The 27,390-nt window shown below is 38.4% G+C and overlaps 1 protein-coding gene across 2 annotated transcripts in view; it reads right to left on the reverse strand.

Moving 5' to 3' along the window:
* aff2 (AF4/FMR2 family, member 2) overlaps positions 1 to 27,390 on the reverse strand; it is a 684,414-nt gene that overhangs the window by 89,317 nt on the left and 567,707 nt on the right. For both annotated transcript variants that reach the window (XM_051935183.1, XM_028816861.2), the window contains exons 10-11: positions 6,801 to 6,960; positions 3,031 to 4,047 (exon numbers count right to left, since the gene is read on the reverse strand). In XM_051935183.1, the coding sequence (XP_051791143.1) occupies positions 3,031 to 4,047; positions 6,801 to 6,960 (1,177 nt within the window). The remainder of the gene's footprint in view (positions 1 to 3,030; positions 4,048 to 6,800; positions 6,961 to 27,390) is intronic.

Raw genomic sequence — 27,390 nt, forward strand, 5'->3', positions numbered from 1 at the left:
GAACCGATACTCCAATATTCCAAGACAAAAAAAAAAAAACTAATTATCCTCTCTCTTTATCCAACCACAGAAATGAGACACTACCAAAAATGTGAGCAAGCTTTTCTATCAGTTGAGCTAAACAAAAAGAAAAGTAGCCCAAGAACTACAAAATCATATAGATTATTTTTTTCTCATTAACACTGTGTGACGATGCGGGTTCTGCTCCATGCTCCCATCTTACTTTCGGGAGCCCTTGAACCCAGCACTGTCGGTAATGGCACCGATGAGCTCAGCAGTGAGGCACAACAAATGGAGCAAGGGGATGGTGTAAAAAAGTGCCAAGTGCTTTTATTAAAACAATAACAAAAGTCAAAACAAGGGGTTCAAATAAATAAAGTGCAGTGTCTTCCAAATCTTCAATAAATAAATAATCCATTAAAACAGAACTGAAGTGGAGGTTAAAACAATAAATAAATCCTTTAAAATTAGGTTAAAATAACGACTGGAAGCAGTCTCTTTAAAAACAAAGCCTGGTGCTTCTTTTCCCTGACGGCTCCCCCTGCTTCTCCCATCAGGATTCTCAACAGGGGAGTCGCCCTACCTGCACCTGACCTTCTGTCCATTCAACTGGTCTGGAGGCTTCCCGATCCCTGACTTCGGTTGTGCTCACTCCAGACCGAGACTTGACTTTCACCCACCCAACGGCCAGGACGCTCATGTTGGGCTTCTCCTTCCAAGCCTCCCGACTCCCACTGTCTTCTATGGCAAGCCGCCCTTCAGCTGGTCACTCCCGCTCCTCAGAATGCTCAGTGGGAGCAACCACTACCACCTGCCCTAGGTGTTGGCCAAACACCCCGCTAGGGCTCACTGTCCAGCTACCTATGAGCGCTCGCTCGCTCACACCAGCTCTCTCTCCTCGCTGCTTCCTGCAACCTCCGTTTCTTTCTCTCTGATTTTCTCCATCCACCTGCTAACCGCCTCGTGCTTCTATTTAATTACGGGGACGTGGATCATCTGTGGCAATCAACAGCTCCCAGGAACAATTATGGATGTGGACGACTCCTCACCTGTGCACTTAAGTGAGAATCGCCCGCATCAACGAATCACCCCGGGAACCGATTCGCCACACTTACCACGCCCCCACTCTAAGCCGCGAGTGTGGCGATTATTTATTTAAACTGGCCCTTTTGACATGAGTTATGGACCCGCTATACCACACACTGATGCCAAGATCCTGGCAACAGCAGTCATCAAAAACACAGAAAAGTTCTGCCTTATATCATCATTCAAGGATAATTATGATTTTGCAAGGGAAGAAACTCTTTATAATAATACAAATTATCAACTTCTGAACACCCAGAGGCATTACTACCTCCAAATGCAGGAAAGTGTTATCACCAGTGTCGAATGGGATCATCGTTTGCCATACTACCAGATTCAGTTGTATCCCAAAAGTACTAATTTGGATTAAACTACTGCACTTAACTTCTGAAGTCTCCAGTCATACAAACATTATGCAATTTTAACATTTTCACAATTTTTCTACATGTCTTCTGTTATCTCTGTATTTTGCCACTATTATTGATCACGTCTCTCTCTATCTCTCTCTCTTGGGATGCACAATAGCCCAGAATAAAAAAGGTTCCCTCAAATACTGAGGATATGCTAAACTATATAGTATTTCTAACTTAGAACAATACCTTTAATATGCATTACATGGAAAGAAAAACTATTAAAGATTTCAGAGATAGTGATAAATTTGAGAAAAAGCATATTATCTCCTTTGAATGCAAGCTCTTGTCATTCTAAACGTCAAATTGTTTCCTTTCACTGTGTCACACAAATTCACACAATTATGCAAAAGTTCAAGAATTTGTTGAAGCCAAATACAACTCCCTCTATAATTAATGCACATACCACACATCTTTTATTTTGCCATTAATATGAAACAGATGATAAATTAAAAAACTGAAAAAAAATGTTTTAGAAGGTAGAAAATCTTAAAATAAAAATCAAATTTTGAAAACATTTCGCTCCAAAAGGCAATAATTTTATTTAGTCTAAATTCAAATGAAAGTTAGGTATCAATATCGATCTACCCCTTAACTGTTAAAGTTCATTTCTTTTCAACAAACTTCTTTCTCCTGCTCTGAAATATTACAAATTGAGGGTCACTGCTTATTTTCTAGATTACAGAAAAAGTATTCACTAATGTGTATAAAGAAAAATTGACTACTGCAATGCCTTACTGTGAAGCTCTCCAAATCATTCTCAACTAGTGTACAGCTAATTCAGTATACTGTATCTGGGGCCAAAATAGAATTGGAATATAATATTAAATTCCATATTCTTAAATTTTTGTATTGCCATCAGAGTCAATAGTATAATCTCATATTAATATAAAAATTGTGTTTGTTGCATTATGCCTCTATCTACTCTTCAGAACAAACTAATAGAATATACATTGTTACAATATAATTTACTTGCTTGTTATAATATAAAGACATATAAAGCTGCCATAGGGACACCTTACTCTGAAATGATTTTGCCCATATGCAAAATTCTTTGTCATTCTGAAAATGTAAATGCAAGCTGAATACATATAATTTTAGTATGGCATAATTTTGCTAAAGATGCTGGTGAGGCTTCTCAAATTGCTTTTTAATAGCCGTGTTAATTATTGTGACCCACTGTTGCGAAAGTGTTTTATATTCTTTTCACTGTGCCCTGCAGTGTCACAGACTTGTTAAAATATGTTAAATATGCCAGTTAACCTCATGTCAGTGAAAGAAAACAACATATTATGATGACCAAACATTTTCTAGACAGTGATCAAGGCATGCCACAGAAGTCTCATCCACTTGCGTCTCATTAAGGGTGGATTTGTTTTGAACATTTAAAGCTGCTGTCTATGACTCAACAAGTTAACCAATGCAGTATGGAAATGAAATAAGACATGTACAATATGCAACTATTTCAGATGGTTTTCTTAACTCATTTTTCCGTTGTTTTCCTCTTAATGCAAATTTACTAGTGTGGTTAACTTGCCTTGTGTTTTCTTTTGGATTTGCTGGAGGATCTTTCTGTGACTGTTGAAACCGGGGACTGCCTCCTGTGCTTAGTGCTGCAATCCTGAGACTCAATCTTTATAGGCGTTGGTTCAGGAAGATCTTGTCCTGGAATTCTGGACAGGAAGCTAAGTTCAATTTTCACCCATAAAGATTTGATCTCTTCATATTCCCGTAAAGGAGACAATAGTTCATTTTGGACAATAGGTATTGGAGAGAAAAGGTGATCCTCCAACAAGTCACTGTTAATGGGATCAACTGATGTTCTACAGGCACTGTTAAGGCTGTTCAAGATCAAACTGTTGCTGTTACAGTCTTTTGTTTTAAGCAAAGTGCTACTGACAGTGCCTGGGCAGGAAACACCAACTTTAACTAGATCTTCTTGATCAGAATGGCACTCTGAAGATGAGGATTCTGTCTCAATAAACTCTTTTGACTTTGGGACTATTTTGCTTGCACCTCTGTGCTTCTTCTTATCCAGCGGTGGTCCTGCTGCATTTGATCTGGGCTCTTTCCTTGGAGCAGTTTTGCCACTGCCACCTTTGGTCCTTGCCTTAGGAGGTTCAGGTGGTGTTTCCTTCTCCTTTGGAGTGGAGCTAGGGTTATTTGGTTTGGGCCAGTTGTACTCCTCCACGCTAGCAGCCCTCTCCACCTTCTTGGGCTGTTTTTTGCCAGTTGACCGTCGCGGTGGTGCCAATTCCACTTGAACTGGAGATTTCAGTTTTGCAATTTTTCCCTCTGGAGTCTTCTGACCTGCTCTGGGTTTGGCTTTCTCCCTGATGGGACTCAGAAGGGCCCTCTCCTTGCTCTCTGGCTGTGACAAAACAAGGTTGGGCTTCCCTTTGCTTTGTCCCTGATTTTCAGTTTGCTGAGTGTCCTCTTGTGTTCCACTGAGACTATGACCATCGGTCTGGCTGCTGATTAGAGTCTTATTGTGGGGATTTACTTTGTTTAGCCATTTGTCAAGCTGCCATTTATTTGTGGAAGTAGGTTCTGGCTGTAAGAAAAAAAGAAAAACATATATATAAAGACAGGCAAGTAACATCTCACAAGATTTCTGAAAACAGATAATCCATTTTATTTTCAGAATTATGTCTGTGTAATATGCAACAATGTACTTACTTTCCTGCATACTTACTCCAGTTCTGATTCATGGAAAGTTCTGATCAGCAGCAAAAGGCACAATACGAGATCCTACCAAACTTCGAAAATAAGTCCACCCTTGGGTGAACTAACACTACCAACGTCAATGCAGGTTTATTTCAGTTTGACATCCATTTTAGAGAAACAATGTTTTATATTTATTTATGTATATACAGGATGGTTTATATTACTCATTATTTTAAAGGTTAGTTTTAAATCTTGATTCATGTTAATAAAGTTCACAACAAATGTCAATGTTTGTAACCAGATATTCAATAGCTTTTTAATGTAGAATGTTACATTTTTTTACTTCTCTAGTTATAACCAAGGGCTTAATAGTCAACAAAGCGATGGGGTGTCTTCTTTGGACTCATTAATTACTAGTCTACCCATTGAAAGAAGCAACATATCAGTTTGTTCGGGCTAAACATGTCCTGTATGAAAACTATAATTACATGTAAAGTATTTATTTAAGATTGTACATTGCTAAGCTGCAATAATTTACTTTAGATATAATTATGGGTGTTGTACACTAAAATCAAGCTCAAAAGAACAGTTTAGTGTGTCATGTCTGCTTCAGGATCATTCATTTTACTAACAGGTGTAAGTCAGCTCAGTGTAGACGCTTTATGTGTCTTTGCCCAGATCATAACAGGATACAAGGTTGACACAAAAAACTCACCGTTTACATCCACTGTTCAAATTTTTATCTTTTAGTCATTTGCAGTCTCTGCTTTGAGTCATCCTTTTACATAGAAAACATATATAATATGCCAGCATACATGCAGTAGAAGTCAGAGGTTTACATACACTTAGGGTGAATTCTTTAAAACTTACTTTATAACCCTTTCACGGGTTTTATACTAACAAACTATAAATTTGGCATATCGTTTAAGACATCTACTCAGTGCAGGGCATATGTATTTTTTTCCAAAAATGTTCACAGACAAATTATTTCACATTTTATTATTATAATATGTCTTGGCTGATTTCTTTTGATTTTCCCATTATGTCCAGCAAGCAGGCAGTGAGTTTGATGGTAGACCTTAACATATTGACTCCAAATAGGCTAACTGGGTATCAGAAGTGAATTGTCTAAATGCCTAAAGACTTGACATCATTTTCTGGAATTTTCCAAGCTCTCCAAAGGGACAGTTAACACTAGAATCCCTAAAGCCTACGAAAAAATTTGTAATCCCGGGCACCTTAAATTCCTTCGCACCTCTCCATTAGCGTCTTTTCTTTTGCAAACGTGTCGATCAGAACAAGCAGCCTGCAATCCCATCCCCCACCACTACAGCTCAACTTGGGCAAAAAGTTCTTCCAGCTCAAGTCTTGTTTATCTGGTGTGTGAGGTGCCTGGAGTTGTAAAGGGTAAATAATATATCGTTGTTCGGAACACATACATTTCATGCATATATGTAAACTTGTGACCCAATGGAATTGTGATATATTCAAAAAAATGGGATTAGATTAATTTAACTTAATTTTGAGCATTGTGCAGAATGGTTTGGACATTCTAAAAAACAGAGTTCTGTATTCAGTGATAAATCAAAATACATATAGAGTGATGTGTGTGTTTAGAATAATCAGTCTGTCCAGCAGGTTGGACTGTAGACAGACAAATGGTGCAGTACACTAGTCATTGCATACAATGCACAGAACACTATGCAGGCTTAGGTTGGAAAGGTTTGTGTAGTACTGTTATCTTTGTATCAATGATAATATTCACAGTAATATAAGCCTATTACATTAGTAGATTACCATTTATATCTACTTATCCATCTATTCATTTTTTACCTTGCTTAATCAACACACTTGCAGTACAGTTACATTCCTCCAGTTCCTTAGATGCACCACAACAGCTAAACATATGTTGGAAAGCTATGCCATCATTTGATCTTAAACACTGTATTGTGTATGTGAGGTAAAACAGTAAGTTGTTTGATCAAAGGTTGATTAGTTGGGGTTCTACTGTATATTTTTAATGTGTTAGCGCAAAATAGAATTCTGTTATCTTTGTAACATAGTAACACAAAGTGTCAAAACTAAACCCAAGTAATATATCATGGAAAATACTCCTTAGGTTCATGTGCATTTCAAATAGTCATCAAATTTCTTTTCTTTGAAAAGAAATAACTAATTTAGCTTTATACCACTATAACACAGTGCTTTCAATAATTTACATAAACAGGCAGTTTAAAAAATAAACAATACAAATATAATCACTGCTTGTTTGAACAGCACAATAGCATCTAAACCTTCTAATCAAATGCCTTTTACCACATATCATGTGAAGACAAGACAAGAGTACAGGGAGTTAAATAAGCAGCAAAGGCAGTGAAGGGAAAAGAGGTGGGAGCTGTTTTACAAGGAGGTGATAAAACAAGAAAGAGAAATAACAGCTGTGGCCATATTTAATGTTCTTAAAGCTTGATGGCTATGACCCACTGGGCATTTGAGTATTGGGGCAGCATGTTTCCAGTTAAAGCAAGATTAGTTATCTCTTCACAGTGGCAGATAAATGTCGGTTCCAAGATTTCATTTGGCTCTGGGGAGATCTGAGCTTTCCTGCAGGTAGCAGACAGCAGTTTCTTGAATAGGTACCTCGGGAGTGGCGCTGCGTGAACCCTCATTGCACTCGCTGTCACTGGAACTGCTCTCGCTGTCCGAGTCTGACTCTGAGCTGCTTTCTGATTCACTGGAACTCCCTGAAGCTCCGCTGGAAGGGCCAGATTCAGCTCTCCTTGTCTGTGGACCTGTAATGCTGAAGGAAGGAAAAGAAACTGGTTAGACAAGATTTTCTGTCTACTGGAGCATATGATATCCATCACATTTTTCATTACATAAATAGTCATAAGAGAAAAAAGTAGCAATAGATAGATAGATAGATAGATAGATAGATAGATAGATAGATAGATAGATAGATAGATAGATAGATAGATAGATACAGTGGTGTGAAAAACTATTTGCCCCCTTCCTGATTTCTTATTCTTTTGCATGTTTGTCACACAAAATGTTTCTGATCATCAAACACATTTAACCATTAGTCAAATATAACACAAGTAAACACAAAATGCAGTTTTTAAATGATGGTTTTTATTATTTAGGGAGAAAAAAAATCCAAACCTACATGGCCCTGTGTGAGAAAGTAATTGCCCCCTTGTTAAAAAATAACCTAACTGTGGTGTATCACACCTGAGTTCAATTTCCGTAGCCACCCCCAGGCCTGATTACTGCCACACCTGTTTCAATCAAGAAATCACTTAAATAGGAGCTGCCTGACACAGAGAAGTAGACCAAAAGCACCTCAAAAGCTAGACATCATGCCAAGATCCAAAGAAATTCAGGAACAAATGAGAACAGAAGTAATTGAGATCTAACAGTCTGGTAAAGGTTATACAGTAATCCCTCCTCCATCGCGGGGGTTGCGTTCCAGAGCCACCTGCGAAATAGGAAAATCCGCGAAGTAGAAACCATATGTTTATATGGTTATTTTTAGAATGTCATGCTTGGGTCACAGATTTGCGCAGAAACACAGGAGGTTGTAGAGAGACAGGAACGTTATTCAAACACTGCAAACAAACATTTGTCTCTTTTTCAAAAGTTTAAACTGTGCTCCATGACAAGACAGAGATGACAGTTCTGTCTCACAATTAAAAGAATGCAAACATATCTTCCTTTTCAAAGGAGTGCAAAGCAAGCAATCAAAAAAAAAATCAATACGTGCCCTTTGAGCTTTTAAGTATGCGAAGCTCCGTTCAGCATGTCCTTCAGGAAGCAGCTGCACACAGCCCCCCTGCTCACACCCCCCTACGTCAGCGCAAGAGAGAGAGAGAGAGAGAGAGAGAGAGGGAGAGAGAAAGTAAGCTGGATAGCTTCTCAGCCATCTGCCAATAACGTCCCTTGTATGAAATCAACTGGGCAAACCAACTGAGGAAGCATGTACCAGAAATTAAAAGACCTATTGTCCGCAGAAACCCGCGAAGCAGCGAAAAATCCGCGATATATATTTAAATATGCTTACATATAAAATCCGCGATGGAGTGAAGCCGCGAAAGGCGAAGCGCGATATAGCGAGGGATCACTGTAAAGCCATTTCTAAAGCTTTGGGACTCCAGCTAACCACAGTGAGAGCCATTATCCACAAATGGCAAAAACATGGAACAGTGGTGAACCTTCCCAGGAGTGGCCGGCCGACCAAAATTACCCCAAGAGCGCAGAGACGACTCATCCGAGAGGTCACAAAAGACCCCAGGACAACGTCTAAAGAACTGCAGGCCTCACTTGCCTCAATTAAGGTCAGTGTTCACGACTCCACCATAAGAAAGAGACTGGGCAAAAACGGCCTGCATGGCAGATGTCCAAGACGCAAACCACTGTTAAGCAAAAAGAACATTAGGGCTCGTCTCAATTTTGCTAAGAAACATCTCAATGATTGCCAAGACTTTTGGGAAAATACCTTGTGGACTGATGAGTCAAAAGTTGAACTTTTTGGAAGGCAAATGTCCCGTTACATCTGGCGTAAAAGGAACACAGCATTTCAGAAAAAGAACATCATACCAACAGTAAAATATGGTGGTGGTAGTGTGATGGTCTGGGGTTGTTTTGCTGCTTCAGGACCTGGAAGGCTTGCTGTGATAGATGGAACCATGAATTCTACTGTCTACCAAAAAATCCTGAAGGAGAATGTCCGGCCATCTGTTCGTCAACTCAAGCTGAAGCGATCTTGGGTGCTGCAACAGGACAATGACCCAAAACACACCAGCAAATCCACCTCTGAATGGCTGAAGAAAAACAAAATGAAGACTTTGGAGTGGCCTAGTCAAAGTCCTGACCTGAATCCAATTGAGATGCTATGGCATGACCTTAAAAAGGCGGTTCATGCTAGAAAACCCTCAAATAAAGCTGAATTACAACAATTTTGCAAAGATGAGTGGGCCAAAATTCCTCCAGAGCGCTGTAAAAGACTCATTACAAGTTATCGCAAACGCTTGATTGCAGTTATTGCTGCTAAGGGTGGCCCAACCAGTTATTAGGTTCAGGGGGCAATTACTTTTTCACACAGGGCCATGTAGGTTTGGAGTTTTTTTTCTCCCTAAATAATAAAAACCACCATTTACAAACTGCATTTTGTGTTTACTTGTGTTATATTTGACTAATGGTTAAATGTGTTTGATGATCAGAAACATTTTGTGTGACAAACATGCAAAAGAATAAGAAATCAGGAAGGGGGCAAATAGTTTTTCACACCACTGTAGATAGATAGATATTTTTATGGGGAGATTGAGTCTATCCAAATAGCACAGAAAAAAATGAAACTGCTTTTGGGCAAGGCACACTCATGTACATATCCACACTCACTCCGAGTCCACAATTCACCTGAACTGTACATTCGGTCAGTGCACCTCATTTATTCTTCTGCTCCTCCATTATATGATTGCCAGATGGTTAAAGATATTTAACAAGATAAACAGGCAGGAGTGGTTAAAAGTAAACAGCATTTGGTGGGCGGAGTCTTGGGAAATACCTGACAAGGCAACCATTGCTTTAACAGGCCCAGTTTCACCTCTTTCAGCATCAGATGAATATATTGGCTTTAGAATTCCAAATTCTTGCTCAGATATTTAGTTTAGAGTGAATCTTATTTCTGCACAGATTTACAGGCATGCCATGTTATCTTCCTTTTATAATGGATTTTATTGTGCTTTGGGTTATTTTTAATACTCTGGACATTTATTTTTGCCTTTCCCTAGCTGATGTTTCTCAATAGCTTTATCCCAGATTTGTTTTTCTTGCAATTTCTCCTCCTTGGTGTGCTTTGTGAAAGGAGATATACTAATTAAATCTGAGACTTGCATAAGAAATATGTATTGAATTTAACTTTGGGGAAAAAATCTTCACTACACTTAAGCAGAGTGATAAAAAATCTGTTTAAATACTGTATATCAATATTTCATATTCAAGTGTATGCTTGAACAATGAATTAACATTTTGACACTCTTTATTTATATTTTTTGTTTGTTTTTTCAGGAAAAACATCAATTGCATAATTTAACTGTAATATCTTTTATTATTTTAGCATAATTCAGACACATCCAATAGACGGTGTTTGACAAAGAGCAAATGATCTCAAACATTTGAATTATTCATTATTGGTATCTATTCCCGTTTGACATGCTCAAATAAGTAATCTGTATGGTGTTTACTGGGATTATTACACATATCTCTTCAATTGCTTGGCTCTTATTGTTAAGTCTTGCCAATTTACAGCCTAACTCTTTACCTATCACAGATAAGTCCACTGATAAAATTCAAGTCAACACATTTTTAGGCACCAAGTATATTATTTATTTTAACAGGGAACGTCTCAAGAATTATGGGAGATTTGCACTTATAATACATTAGACTGTACCAGATGGAAATGAAATCTAACATAAATAAATAAGTGATCAACTGGGATGCGGCTCTTCTCTCTATTCCTGCTGAGATCGCTGTGAATCTGGAACATGCTGAGCCTCTGAACACAAAAGCTGATGGAATGGCTTACTCTGGGACACACTGCAGCATCAATTTATGTCAATCTTAAATTTCAAGTCAAGTCCTAAAAAGTAGGTCATAACTATAGTCAAGAGTGAGTAGTGGGAGTCTTGGAGAGGCTGAGCTCCTTGTCTCGGCCTGTCATTTAGGCTGATATCCTAGGCTGGTATGTCTTTGGCTCAGGGCTCTTTTGGGATTCAGAGCCAACAAATACAGCAGACTGTTATATTTTTAATGTTCTATGGTATACTTTTCTTCTTTCTTTGTGTATGAACACTGTGTCATTTCAAATTAATTCATTTGACCCTGTGTTACTGGATATTGTTCCAATCACTTTATTAATCAGAGGCTCATTCCTGCCTGGATGGTGACTCCTAGACTAATTGAGAGTTATTGTTATTTTGTTGCCAATGATTAAATAGCGGAGTTTAATATGCATTTTCTGAGAACTTAGAAAGATTTTTGTTTATTCGTCACAAGATTAATTTTCCTTAGGTTAATTTTTAATATACTGCTCATTTGTTTCACTGTCTGATATTAAAGTAGCCAACAGACATGAAACAGAAGTGAATTGCCACTTGCCCCGGTGTCTGCTGTTTCCTGTCATACTACTGGGATACATTTAGAAGCCATTAATGGAAAGAATTAACACATGAAATGTTTACAATGAAAACCAAATGAATAAAGAACAATCTTGAGATTCCTGTGTTTTAAGAGCAATGACAAAAGTATATTGAACAAGCCCTTTTCTATACTTGTTTATCCTGTTCAGGGCTACAGCCTTCTGAATTTCTTACAAAACAGAATCACACTCTGTGAATTAGAGAAGACTAGGGAGCTTATGTAAGCCTGACAGGAGATGCCCCCTGATTATTAAACTGGTTAGAATGGAAATCAGTACCGCAGAGGTTTGAGAACTGCGGTGTAAATTGATACCAGAACAATTATAGCCTCTGTGTTTCAATTAAGTTCTTGTGGGACTATGCCATGTTGAAAAGAAAGAAAGCTGAACATTTCTTAAAAGCATGACTTTATATTAAAAGCATAAGTTCACTTTAACTACTGATATATGAGAAAAATAATACCCACTGGGTTGCCTTGGCAAATTGAAAAACACCACTTAAATCTTTATTTTCGACAGGATTAATGCATTATAAACAATTTTTTAAATTGTGGGGAAGAAATGAGAGAAATTCATTAGAAAAAAATACAAATAGTGAAAACTTTTTCTATCTATTTTTTAATTGCAAGTAATATACTATGGAAAATAATCCATCCATCCATTTTTTAATCCACGCTTGCAAAAACAACTTTTCTTTACCAGCATTTTACTGCATTGTGTGGTTTCTCATAGACCCATTCCTTGACAAAGAACCACTTCATTCTGGGAAGGGTTCTTAGCATATGAAATTAGTTATCTGGGCTCCGAAATGGTTCCTAATATGTGGACAAAACAGGAGTCTTAGTATGTAGTACAGACTGCCTATCGTGATATACTGACAGGACAATAAAATCTGAACTTAGCCTGTATATTGTAGGAAGCTGAATCCTTTAAAAATCAAACTGTTATCTGTTCATGGTTATTTATGGAATCTGCTACAGATTTAAATAAATACAAGTTTGTTTTTTTTCTGGAATCTTGATTTGGTTTCCCTATGTAATCACTGTAAAAAAAAAACACTCTGTAAGCTACCTTCTTCTCCACTCCAGTTTTGCCACATCTGAAGGGGTGAGACAGTTGGATAAATGACAATAGTCTTCATTGGCCTCTAACAGGCCCATTCAGAAAATCCAAGCCAAATGAATGAGAAGGCTGGGATGGCCTGTTCATTGATTCTGACCCCGAATGTTGACATGACAAGATGGTCAATTTAAAAATGAAGACTTTTTTCTTTTCTTCCCCTGCTGGAGACTCAATACTTCACCTTAATGCATCATTTGATCTCTTTGCCTTGGATCAAATCTTCTCATGCTGTCCTTTTAAGTGCTATAAACTATCTATTCAGTGCTCCATGACCTGACATCGTGCTGCCAAACCATTTTTTATTCCTACCTTATGGCATTATCGATCACTTGTCAAGGCCTGCAGTAAAAGGCAGAACTAACAGTCTCTCTCAAAGCTGCATTTCTGATTGTGAAAAGTGGGCCTCTTGCACTTATGTCTAAATCTACAATGCCCGGTAACCACTCACAGAGTACATAAAGTAGCACTTGTCAACAGCTGGCCTGACCAGCTCATCAGTCGGAACACAGAGGATGTTTTCCCTCCTAATACTTACAAGGTGGTTTCAAAATAAATTTGCACTCAGAAGCAAAGCAAATTGAATAACACTCGAGTTATATATTTGGCAAAGCAGTGCAGGATGTGATAAATTGTTATTACATGAAGTAATAAAAAGATGCATTTAATTGAATGAGTAATATGGAGTGAGCATACTGATTACTTTCCATATTTATAATTGTGAGACTGGAGTCCAAAATATATGAAAATTGTGTTCATTTAATAATATATGCAAAAGGACAGGATGAACACAAATTTTTATAATAATAAAAAACATAAAAATCTGCTGCCAGCTTGTTCTGGTTGCTGCCCTACCTGTCCACTTTACCACCTCTCGATTCCATAACCAAGAGCTCCCTCTCATTTTTTGTCTTTCACTTTTGCTGAACCTCTGCCTACTTTAACTGTCTGATATGAGGTTTTCATCCTAATTCCCTTACAGACTCAATAAACTACTTGTAAAAGGTGTTTATGCCCAGTGCTAACCTGACATCACTTCTGGGTTAATGGGCAAGTTTATAAAGTTCAGTGCCACAAAGCCAGAGTGTCCTTTACTAGCACCCGAGGCAACTGCAATTCAGAACTTTACTTTGCTTTAAAGAGCTCAGGGCTACAAAATAGCTCTTAGACCTCCTAACCTTTCAAAAGGGCAACATGGGCACAACTGTCCCCTTATTTTGCTTTCCAGATGCCTGAGAAAATGGTATAGGTCTCCCAACTTCTTTACGCAATGCCCTTCTCTACTGGTGGCACCATAAACATGACTTCTGGGGCACCAAAGCATCTATAATGGCTACCAGCCCTGCTGGTGGCTGTAAGTCTTCACCAATGTATGTTCTTTTATTTTTGTATGGGCAGGCCTTCTGCTCTTTGCCACCTTAATGCCTTTTCTAAACTTGGGTGTCCCCTGCCAGTCAAGCAACTTCTTCAGAAGAATTTCTCAACTACAGGAAAGACATATTTTCTCACAAACAAGTCTGTATTTTGTATGGTAGTTTAAACTGAAATTGACAATCACTGTCTAATTACCGATAAGTTAAGTAATATTCAGTAGTAGTTTCAAAACAGACACTTTCACCAGTTCATATTCAACACCTCTGGCATTGTGGAGAATATTGGTTATATGTGGGAGCAGAGCCTGTCTTGTACCCAACGTGATACCCTACCAAGACGGACAGAAAAAGGTGACTTCCAACATGGATTTGAAAGCTGAAAATCAATATACTGGAAAAGTGGACACTGAGAGTGACATTTACAAAGCAATGAGATTCTTCTCCAAAGAGGAGTGAAATAAGGCTTTGGAGTAACATAAATCTGTCTTTTGAAGACTTCAGCTGTCACCTGACAAAGAAAATGGCTAATTTAGAGTGGAATCTAAAAAAAAATATATACATTATTTTTATCATAGTTACTGATAGTTAAATATGGCTAGAGGGTACTAACATAAGTACGTTAGGGTGATTATGAAATATACCGTGCATTTGTCTTCAGTTGAATGTGGCATTAGGATTTCAAACACCCATTTGTTCTATTATTTTAACAAATTGCCCGAAAGAACAAGTCAATGATGATCTTGAAATAATAATGTGTAGAGCTTCTGCCAAAATTTATTAAAACACTTAATCTATTAAATTATCAGCACTTTGCACTTGAAAAGTGTAAAATCAACTCTTACTGTGGTACCCTAATGTGATGAAATCCATTGAGAAGAGAGAGCTTACAGGCAGGCTCAGATCTATCCGCTTAAAAAAAAATTATGACCATTACATTTACGAAAACCAATTATGGTGACCAGTTTTCCCTTGATCGATTGTTTCACTTCAACAGTATCCTAATTCACTTAAAGGTTTCGTTTCTAGTCAGGGAGGTGGTGGCATGCAGAAATGATAAATGGGATACTTGGAACAAGCCAGGGTCGAAAAAGCTCCTGTCGCGGTTTCTGCAAGGCTTGGAACTTTAAAACGGTTACCCTCCCTCCTCTGTAACCAAAAACCACAAATCTGCTCAGTGCTAGCAAGCGTAACCTTGAACACAGATGTAAGACAGCTTATTCATTTATTATGATTTATATATAATCTTTTATGTGACTTTGTTTACTATACTGACCCTCTGCATCCATAGTGCAGCCTCCGACTGTAGCGAGTAGGTTAGTGGTGATGAAGGAATTTTACTTTGCCCTTTACCTGCACCCAACGACCAATGCCTCCCTTGAATAAATAGTATGAAAATGACGTAGTATTATTTGATTGTGAAAAAAATCATTGACCTATACATTAAAGGTCATCTTTCTGGTACTGGCTAAACACTGTGGAAGCAAGTCTTTGAGTGTATTTGGAGACAAAGGCCAGCAAATATTGACAATGAGTAACATGAGCTGGTAAGTCTCCAACTGGCTGATTACACTAATGCTTTAGTATGTTGTGCTCTTTTTATGAACACTTCAAGTTTTAGCTGTTAACAACAAATAACCGAAGGCAAATCGCTTCCTTGTCTCCCCACCGTGAATATTTCACAGATTTTCCAGCCCTATCAACCCTTAATTTACTCTAAATGTTCTGATGTTCTGCTTCCTTGTCACCGAGTCCTTACACTGACCACAGTAGTAAAATCTTATTGCACTCTTTCTTTGCCTTGCCTATTCATTTTGCACCAATTGGTAGCTCAAATGTATGATTTAATGTTATTGTACTTAAGGCAAAAGTGTCAGCTAAATAAACAATACTGATGCTACTGCTATTAATGCTCTTACTACTAATAATAAACCTTCCATTCTCTGTTCTTGTACCCACTTTTGTCCAGTTTAGGGTTGCAGTGACTGGAGTCTACCCTGGCAGAATCTGGGTAAAACCAGGGCTGCATGTTAAAGCCAAGATGAGATAATAATTTCAAGGCTCCCTCTCTCACACACACACACACACACACACGCAAACACACACACACACACACACACACACACACACACGCATTCTCAGCCAATAGAAAACATCTAATTAACTAAATGCTTATATCTCTGGGATCTGGGATTGAAATCAGTGGACCTGGAGAAAAATCCATGCAGAGCTTGTAGTGTCCACACCGACAATGTCTGGGTTAAGATCTGAATTTAGTCTCTTGCAGATGTGAGGTGGCGATGCTTAATTCATTTTCTTGATGTTCTTGAGTTTCCTCCAGCATCTGGTGGGTTAGGTGGACTGGTGAGTATAAGCTGGTGTAGTATGAGCTATTATGAGTGAATGTGTCTGAGGGTGGATTGTCACCTCAATTAGGAGTATGCTATTGACTTGGCCAGTTTTGGTAGGATAGATTTCACCCCACCCAGTGCTAAACTGCAATATGTGTTCATAAAATGACAAATCTAATTTAAGTTCCACTTAAACTGCTTGGATATGAAATAATTTTGCTAGTGATGTTATGTAGTACTAGGGTGTTGTACCATGTTAGCCATTATGAATGTAGAGAAAAGCCAAGCAAAATGACACCTTTTATTGGCTAACTAAAAAGATTACAATATGCAAGCTTTCGAGGCAACTCAGGCTCCTTCTTCAGCAAGATGTAATCATGATTACATCTTGCCTGAAGAAGGGGCCTGAGTTGCCTCGAAAGCTTGCATATTGTAATCTTTTTAGTTAGCCAATAAAAGGTGTCATTTTGCTTGGCTTTTCTCTAGTGATGTTATGAAATGCTTCACTTGGTGGCTGTTGAAACACCAAGTGTGTATGTAGTTTAATATATAGCAAAAGCCACTATCTTTAGCTATGGATTGCTTACTTACAGTCAGTACACCACAGATCAGTCCCCTGAAACAGATGACAAAGTGACCAAAGATGTATGGGTGTTTCACATTTTCCAAGGTTATACTTAGTAATTCTAGATAGACAGCAATGACAGAGATGACAAATTACTTTTTTTTAGCTAATGTCCCAGACTCTAAATAAGTTGTCTCTTTGTGGAAATTCATGGACATTCAAGCATTTTATGATTCAGCAAAAACTAGTGATGACTTCCAAAGTCTGCAGTTCATTTTCTACACCATGTAAAATGTGGGAAATATTCCACAACAGAAAATGTAACAGAGGCTGCATTATATTCTCCGATAACAAACCATTGCTTCAATCACTTTCCATCCTCATTTCCCTTTAGGAGTCATGGTATAATAGACTATGTAGGCAAAATCCTCATGGACAGACCAACCAGTAATTTTGATTGGGAACACATTTTCTCGAGGGGTTTGTGTCTCCCAAAAAGTCTACAGGCAGGGGCCAAACAAAGAGGGATTCAAAAACTGACTCCCATGATGGTTTACATGGATGCTACAAGGCCATTGGCTGGAATGTGTTGTGAAGTGGAGTGGTTTGAGTATTCAATAATAGCCCCATGCCCCAAAGAAGTCAAATGAAGCAACTGTGAGACCACAACATTGATGAGATGAAGGGGGAAAGGTAAGTGCAGAGTGGGGTAATAAGAGCATTGAACTGTAAAAAAGTAATTGAAAATAATTTTTAACCTTTTAGGTCCCCCTTGGTAAAAATATAATATAATATGAACTTCTTATATAACATGTTACCATTTGTCTGTCCAGGATTTTAAATCACCTGCAGCTCACAAACCCTTTCACCTATTGACCTGAAATTTGGCACACATATACTATTTGACCTCTACTGTCTGTTTTCGGGGTGATGATTGACCTCCAAGGTTATTCCTCTTTTTATTTTTATTTATTTCATTGTAGAACAAACTCTCGTCAGTGCCCTGCAGGGCGGCCGTGCGGCGCCTGTTCTCATCCCTACCACCTTTGCTGGCACTTCCCCTACCTCTTCTTATCTTAAATCATTCTTGAGGCAGATTGAAGGCTAAATGCCACCTTAAGTAAAAAATTAAGGAAAACGCACTAAGTAATTGCAGTACAAACACTGGCTTAATCAGTTATAACGTGAAAAGATGCCGACAAAGAAGAGAAGAAGCGGGTCGCTAGGGAGGAGAAAAGAAGGGCTGCTCAGGAAGCAGCAAGCGCATCAACCTCTGAGCAAATGAATGCTAAATGTACACAGAAAGAGTATGAAAATTAGGAATGCTCAAGTGTATTCACTGCACGTTATCGTAATTATATAATATAATATCCATCCATCCATTCCGCTATATCTTAACTACAGGGTCATGGGGGCCTGCTGCAGCCAATCCCAGCCAACAAACACACGGTGCAAACCTCAGGCAGGGCGCCAGCCCACCACAGGGCACACGCACACACACACACACACACAAACACATCAAGCGCACAATAGGGACAATTTAGAATCGCCAATGCACCTAACCTGCATGTCTTTGGACTGTGGGAGGAAACCGGAGTACCCGGAGGAAACCCACGCAGACACGGGGAGAACATGCAAACTCCATGCAGGGAGGACCCGGGAAGCGAACCCAGGTCTCCTAACTGCGAGGCAGCAGCACTACCACTGCGCCACCGTGCCGCCATAATATAATATAATATAATATAATATAATATAATATAATATAATATAATATAATATAATATAATATCTATAATAATAAAAGGCAAAGTCCTCACTGACTGACTGACTCACTCACTCACTGACTGACTCATCACTAATTCTCCAACTTCCCGTGTAGGTGGAAGGCTGAAATTTGGCAGGCTCATTCCTTACAGCTTACTTACAAAAGTTAGGCAGGTTTCATTTCGAAATTCAAAGCGTAATGGTCATAACTGGAACATATTTTTTGTCCATACACTGTAATGGAGGAGGCGGAGTCACGTATCGCGTCATCACGCCTCCTACGTAATCACATGAACTAAAAACAAGGAAGAGATTTACAGCACGAGTCACACGCGGGAACGAAGGTAAATGACGTTAATTTTTGACTGTCTTTTAATACTGTGTAAGCATACATATTAACACATGTGCAATTAAACGTGTGCATTTACGGGGTGATTTCTCAGGCTTAAAAGCTCACCTTTTATCAAACGCGGGAACAAAGGTAACTGACGTTGTTCACTGTCTTTTAATACTGTGTAACCATACATATTAACACATGTCCAATTAAACGTGTGCATTTACGCGGTGATTTCTCAGGCTTAAAAGCTCGCCTTTTACTAAAAAGGTAAATGCAAAACTATTTTCAATCAGTTTATTGAAACGCTCCCGTTAAGGATTGCAATAACATATTCGCAAGATAAAACAACGAAGTAGGGGGAAATGGAGGAACAGCCGCAAACAGCGAAGAGCAAAAAATTTATTAAACAATTGAGAATGGAGCGAGTTAAGCATACAAGCATGTCCATAAGGGAAACAAAGCACGGTGTAAAACGTAAGTTTAAATTAAGTTTATAGAAACGCTCCCGCTGCGGATTGCAATAACATATTCGCGAGATAAAAGTTTAATGAGAAGACACGAGGTATAAACGAACCACACGCCGTGGCGCAACGTTAGGGGCAACAGTTTCAACCATTCTATGATCTGCTTCTCGCAACTGAAAGACGGCACATGGCGGATGTTAGCCGACTTGCTGACCGCAACGTTAGGGGCTTCAACTATGGCGCTGACGCCACATCTCAGTGCCAACACTTTGCAGACTGTACTTAAAAGACACGCCCTCCTCACTGGACAGTTAAAAACTGCAATCAAACTAACGATGACATCAAGTATTACCCAATCAAAACTAGGAAAGGAGGCATCTTCATAAAATGCGTGTGGGATGATTTGCATGAGACGCTGCTTTAAAAAAAAAATGATAAAAAAAATACGGGATAAATCCCGTCCAGTATTGATTCAAAACGGGACGCGCAATTTCATTCTCAAACGCGGCGCGATTCCGTATTTTAAAGGACGGGTGGCAACCCTACAGTGCCAGGTAACCACCCATACAATCACATTGTGATTCAGACTAGGAATGCAATGAATGTAATTACCCCGATCTACATACAAGGCGAAAGTCTTGCAACATTCAAAGATGATGGTTTGGGATAAGTACACCATACAACATAAAAGATCTTATGAAGCCTTGAACCGAAAAAAGCAAGATCTCAGAGATCGTAAAAAAAAAAAAAGGAGGTAATGTCGTTTTACTCGCTGTAGATTTTACTCAAACATTACCAGTTATTCCACGAGGGAGACCAGCAGATGAACTCAACGCGTGTTTAAAATCCATGCTTCTGCCACGCTCGGTTATATGTCGCGTGTTCTCCGGTAGGTGCACCAAAAAATTTATACATTTAAGCATGTAATGGGCAAACAAAAAATGAGGTATACCCGAAGGCACTGCAGTAGTACTTCATGTAACTTTACTTCTTAAATGTTAATGTTTTACTGTTTAATAATTTATACGCTTCTTATATGTTGTTCAAATTCTTTTATCAAAATACCACTGACAGCGCAATGCACGATAACATGGAGTGAATACACCATACGCATCCGTCCACGGCTGCCCTGATGTGCGCAGATAGGAGTTGATTCTACAATAAAATAAAATAAAGATAAAAAGAGTAAAACAATCATCACCCATAAAGTGTGTGTGTGTGTATATATGTGTATATATATATATGTTGATATGTGGATGTGTATATGTATATATATATATATATATATATATATATATATATATATATATATATATATATATATATATATATATATATGTAGATATGTATATATATGTGTATATGTATATATATATATATGTTTATATGTGTGTGTGTGTATTTTATATATATAAAACACAGCAACACTCATAACAATGACAACACAATTACATTGACAATCATGTTACGTTATTTTTAAAATGTTTCCTTTTTTTTTCATAATCTCTTTAACACACTACTTCTCCGCTGCGAAGCGCGGGTATTTTGCTAGTAATATAATATAATATAATATAATATAATATAATATAATATAATATAATACAGGGCGGCACGGTGGCGCAGTGGGTAGCGCTGCTGCCTCGCAGTTGGGAGATCTGGGGACCTGGGTTCGATTCCCGGGTCCTCCCTGCGTGGAGTTTGCATGTTCTCCCCGTGTCTGCGTGGGTTTCCTCCGGGCGCTCCGGTTTCCTCCCACATTCCAAAGACATGCAGGTTAGGTGGATTGGCGATTCTAAATTGGCCCTAGTGTGTGCTTGGTGTGTGGGTGTGTTTGTGTGTGTCCTGCGGTGGGTTGGCACCCTGCCCAGGATTGTTTCCTGCCTTGTGCCCTGTGTTGGCTGGGATTGGCTCCAGCAGACCCCCGTGACCCTGTGTTCGGATTCACCGGGTTGGTTAATGGATGTATAATATAATATAATATAATGGACTGATGCCCTGTCCAGTCATTGCTCCTGCTTTGCGCACTATGCTTGCTGGGATAGGGTCCAGCTCTCCCGCAAACCTTCTTAGGGTGAAGCAGATTAGAAAATGGATGGATGAATCTAATCTAATCTAATCTAATCTAATCTAACCTAATCTAAGCAGCATGGTAGCTCAGTGATAGTGCTGTTGCTTGGCAGCAACGGGGCTGGAGTTCATGTCCCAGGTACTACCTGCGTGGAGTTTGTATGTTCTCCCATGTCTGTGTGGGTTTCCTCCAGGTGCTCCAGATTCCTGCCACAGTCGAAAGACTTGCAGGTTAAGTGGACTGGCAATACTAAATTGTCCCTACTGTGTATGTGTGAGTCCTTGTGTCTACATGCACAGCCTATGATAGACTGGTGCCCTGCTCTGGGATTGTTCTTACACCCTCTACTTGCTGGGATGGGCTCCAGCTTCCCTATGACCCTACTCATAATAAAACAGTTTTGGAAGATTGATAGAGAGTTGGATAATATAACATTCTAAAACCCATTTAATGTAATTAAGGAACACAGGGGAAGACAGGCTAAACTGACAGCTTTAGTGCAAAGTAGGAACCAGTGCTAAATGGGATGCCAGGGCTTACCTATACACAAATGCACAATCAGACTAACACTAGGCCAATACACAATCACCACTTAAGATAACATGTGTGTCTTTAGATTGTGGGAGAAAAACAAATACACAGACATGGGGAAGACATGAAAACTGGATCCATGAGGCAGAAGCACCAAACACGATGCCCCTAATATATCAAATATGCAATAAGTGTGCATGTGTAGATCACATCCAGAAATGCCAGATCTTAGTAATGAAATTAATGAAATCAACTTTAGTTAGAAGAAAAAACTGTTGAAAAAAAGGGTCTAAATCTTCACATGACTTACTGAGTTTCCTTATCAGCTGGTGCTCTGCATTTATTTCTCAGTTTTCCTTAGATTTCTTTTTCGTTTTACTTGATGCTGCCTTGTTTTTTTTTCTATAGTTATTGCTTGGCTCATATTTACAAAGTGAAATTAAAGCCATACTTACTGTATGGAGTACATAACTGAAATTGTCTGAATGAACAACCAGGCCAAAAAACAAATTTGTATCTTTGGAGTAAGAGAGGTTGGCAGTACTTTTCAGCCACACTATTAACACTAATCAGGATCTTGTATCTGGCTTCATTTCGCATGTAGAAAGCCACCAATTGTATTGTAGTGTCTCCTGCTGAGCGAACAATGAGCATTGATTTCCTATTTAATTCATTTAGAACATGAAGCACAGATAAAATTATTTTGCGGAGATAAAAGCAATGCATGTATAAACATAAACACAACGTTCCAATGATGAAACACTTTTACCCTAAAGTGTGACCTTCTGGAATTACTGCTTAGATTCTGAAAAACTCCCAGAGGATAGCATCCTTACTAAACTGCAATGCAGTGAACTCTCATCTATTGAGCCATGAGCTATGGTTCAAATGTGGGGGTGCCCTTTCTGAAATCTTAATGAAATGTCGGCCTGTTGGCACTTTCTCGTCACCAATTTTATATTTCATCCTCTCAGCACAAGCAACAAGCGCAGCTGAGACTCATTATGAAGTATTTGATCTGTTTGAATTATAAGCATTGTGGATTTCAGAAGGTAGAGAATCCATTTGTGCCAATAACAAAAAGGCATGATTAAGAATTTGCTTGGCATAAAGTCACATTGAGCCCATCTGGGATTCGAGAGACACCTGGTTATGTGCCGGAAACAAAAACAAAAGCAATTTTATGCTGGTTTTCAAGTTTAATTAACCCATTTAGGACTGCAACCAACAAACTGCCTTTGCAGCAGCATTCTGGCTGCTAAAAAAAATACAGCAGCTGTGTGGATGGGTTACAATCTACACATACTGGGAGACCTCCAGTGCAAACAGGATGCCTGGCTGTAGCCTCACTGGAGAATGCCTTGCACTACCATTAATGTCTGATAAGCTGAGGAAGCTGTTCATGTTTTGGATTACCCAGTAGTTTCACACTTCAAGAGTAACCAAAAGAAGCCAACATAAAACTCAGTGGGCAAGAAATTTTTTTTTTCAACATTATGACTCAGTATTAAAGCAATTTGTATGGACAGAAAATGAGCCACAAGCACTCAGCATATTTTTCTTAGTCCTTTTTCCTCATCATAAAAAAAAAATCTGAAACTGACCATATACCGGATTAAGCTGAAATATTTTGCTTTTATATACAGTAGTGTCATGTGCTGCCATTTATACCTGTGCGAGCTACTCACAATGTCTGTCTGTAAAACCCCTCCTAGCCAAATATGCACAAGGAAAATTACCAGATTATCCAGTATGTCTTCCTCAATATGCAGTTTATTCATAAAAAATCTGTCTCTAGCTTTTTAATTATGATTAGCTATTCATTTAATAAACCTATACAAACGTCACACTGTGAATATTGCGCACTGAAGCTTGCTTTGTTACAGTATGTTTAACAACCAATCGCATTCACTCTATTCAAAACAGACACACACTCTAACCAATCAGATGGCCCTAAACTGCAACGCTCATGACTGTCAACGCAGAATCAAGATAGCTTACTTCACTGGGATAGGCAAAAACACAGTTCACAAACAGATAATGGCTACCCTTTAAGCGTAAAATACAGTAATCAGAAAATGACCAGCCTGCCATCTTCAGAGAAGTAAGAACACTTTACTGTATACATTTTGCTTTTGTAAATACTGTACTGTATAACACAGTTGCCAGTAACGCTGTCAGTAATATTTCTGATTGGTTTTGCTTTTAAGTGTGTGGTCATTAGTTGGTATGTGTAATGCACTGTATAAAAATGTAGATTAGATTAGATAAACTTTATTAATCCCAAGGGGAAATTCAGATGCATACAGTAGCAGAAACATAAAAAACAAGGATACAGACTCATGAGACAAATAATCAGTCAACTGATAGATAAATAAATATATATCGGGAGGAAGCATTGAACTGCCTGATTGCAGTGGGCAGAAAGGATCATAGAGGTGCTTCTTAGTACACCATGGTGGAATGAGCCTGTCGCTAAAGGTGTTCCAAGAGAGCACCTCCTGAAGCCAATAGAGGGGATTTTTCATGATGGTACCCATTCTCTTTTCCACAACAGCTTCCAGTGTGTCCAGGGTTTGCTCTGTAATGAAGCAAGCTTTCCTGATAATTTTGCTCAGGCATTGTACACCTTTTTAGCTCAAGTTGCTTCTCCCGGAGACTGCAGTGTAGAATAAGACACCGGCTACTAAGAACTGGTAGAACCCAGTAGCTTGGTGCATTCATCAAAAGACCAGAGTCTCTTTAGGAGTCTTCTTGTATGATCTGAGTGGCTCTGTAGGACCGGCTTCTGTGGAATTTTTGTATGCTTTGGCAAATTTAATTTGAGGCAAAGATATAAGTCTCAATTCTGGTTCCATCATTATAGCATATAATTTGACATTATTAGAAGAAAATGCAATTAACTAACATAAACTTAAACTAGCAACAACTCCCTCCCCACATCCTATATTGTTTCTGGGAGAATTTGGGCACCCTACAATAGGGTAAATTAATCTTTATCAGTGATGGTACACAGATACTAATATGGGAAAGCCAGCTAACATTTTCAGTTAGCTTCACCAGGTTCATGATACAGTTGCCAGCACAGCTCAGTTGGGAAATATATAAGGCACAAGCGTGAAAACATGATGAGCTTGGACCTGTCTGCCCTGTGCTGCATCCCTAACCTGCTTATTGATTCACTGTGTGTTCTGGTCAGAATGTCATTTGCAGAATTTATGCTGTGCATATAAATTACAGAGTAGCTTTTGTTTCAATGATTATGCTGAAGTACAATTCCAGGCTTTTATCACTATTGGACTACTGAAATTCTTCTTTAACAGTCTTTTGGCATGAAGCATCAACAAGTTACCAAAAGTTAATGAAGCAGCAAGAGTTCTGATCTGTAAAAAGGCTCCATGAGTACATTTCTATTCATTTGCCTAACCTGTGCTGGGTTCCTGTTGAATAACTAATTGTCTTCAAAATCTGCCACTGACCTATAAAGCTGTTTGCTTCATAAACTTGACAAGCATTTGAAATCTTCTAAAACTGCAGCCTTCTTAAAATCATGGGTGACTATTAATCAATTATTTCTTAACTGTCATTTACTTTTGTGGTTCCAGCTTTCTCACTCGGCCTGTTGGCGAAGATCCTATTAATGTTCAGATTAAGTTGAAAGGCCAAATGTTTCGTTTCACTCTTTAATGGCTGACATTCCATTTATGTGTTTCAACAGCTCCTATTTTTCCCTTACAGTGTATATTATATAAAAACTGACTTCTACCATAAAATGCTCCACCTAAAATGTGTCAATTGACTTTGTACTATAACTTCTTCAATCATTTCTTTAAGGTATCCGTATATGAAGTTTTGTATTACAAGTTCCTGATCTGTAATGCCCTGTCTGATACTTTTCAAAAATATAGATTTGTTGTGCTGTGCTAATCAGTTGTTTGCACATGTAATCCTGCTTTACAATGTTCCTCGTTAAACATTTTGTGATGATGCATGCTAATAGTGATGCTATAAAATGAAGACTTCTTAACTGGATTAGGAAGGTTGTGAAAATGGATGGATTCATGGATTGATGGCTATTTAATTTAGAAATGATTACAGAAAATCAGGCAATCAAAAAATACTGTTAAAGATATGCTGTTCAAAAAATACTTGTTTTGATTGTGCCTGCGGAGTTGTGTCTGGGGTTTGGGGCTTAGTGGCACCTCCTAGTGGTCACAACACTAGTAGCCAAACCTACTGAACTAAATTCAGCACAAAAATTACTTTAGTCAAATTATTTCATAAAGGTCCGACAGAAGTGCCAATGTTATAAAGGTGAAGATCAGTTTTAAAAAAAGAGTTCTATTCTATTAACTGTTTGGCTTTGTAAGATTAAAATCCATTAATCGTAGGCTAATTGGCCTCATCTAAAAAATAAAGGCAAAAAGACATTGACTCTGAAAACAGTAACTTGTGTTTGTTTCATTGTAAATGTCGGTCAACCCTAAAAGGAACCATAACGATTGAAGGATGGAGTAGACCCTTTCAGACTTTCAGTCGTTTGTGTTTTCCTTTTCTTCTTTTTAGATTTTTTTTTCTTGCTAGAAGTGAAACAGCTATGGAGAAATATAAATAATTTCAAGCGACTCACACATAATATTCATCAGTACTTCTCATTTGCACTTGAAAAAAAGAGCTGCCCTATAGACCTCCATCACTTTCAAGCTCTGATCTGGAAGAAAGATGAAGAAGAATATCTTACTCCGTTTTTCTTCTTTCTTCCAATGTACATATAAAATGCTATCAGAACCGCAGGCAACACTATTTGGAGGAGGAACACTTTAAAGGGAGAGTGGGTGTCCACTTTTTCACCTTACTGCTTTGATAAATATCTTCAGGGATATCATTTAAAAAAATCCCAGGTTAAGGAAAAAAAACTGTCACAGTAGTTGGCTGAATAAAAGAAACTCCATGTTTGTTCTTCTTTTCTGTTGTAGAATATTCATATTAAAATAACGATCTTCACACATACTAAATAAATCCACTGCTCCAAAGCTTAATTTAACAATAGACTTTGAAATGAAGTCATAGGCACATATGCTTTGGCTCAGTTACTGGCTTGGAAGTTAAATGACCTGGATGAAAGGCAAAACCTCATAAAGCACCCTATTCTGTCACATATCCTGTGGCAGCGTTACTCCTTTAATAGGTGGAGTTTGCAGTAAAATGTTAAAGGTCGGTGCAAACAGGAACAATTCAGTTGAGGGTGAAAAAAACATGCTTTGCAACAAAACAATCACTTTTGTGAATTAACATAATACTAATCTATACTAATAAAAGGCAAAGCCCTCACTGACTCACTCACTCACTGACTGACTGACTCACTCATCACTAATTCTCCAACTTCCCGTGTAGGTGGAAGGCTGAAATTTGGCAGGCTCATTCCTTACAGCTTACTTACAAAAGTTAGGCAGGTTTCATTTCGAA

This window comes from Erpetoichthys calabaricus, chromosome 12 (assembly GCF_900747795.2).
Source record: "Erpetoichthys calabaricus chromosome 12, fErpCal1.3, whole genome shotgun sequence".
NCBI classification, from domain to species: Eukaryota; Metazoa; Chordata; class Cladistia; order Polypteriformes; family Polypteridae; genus Erpetoichthys; species Erpetoichthys calabaricus.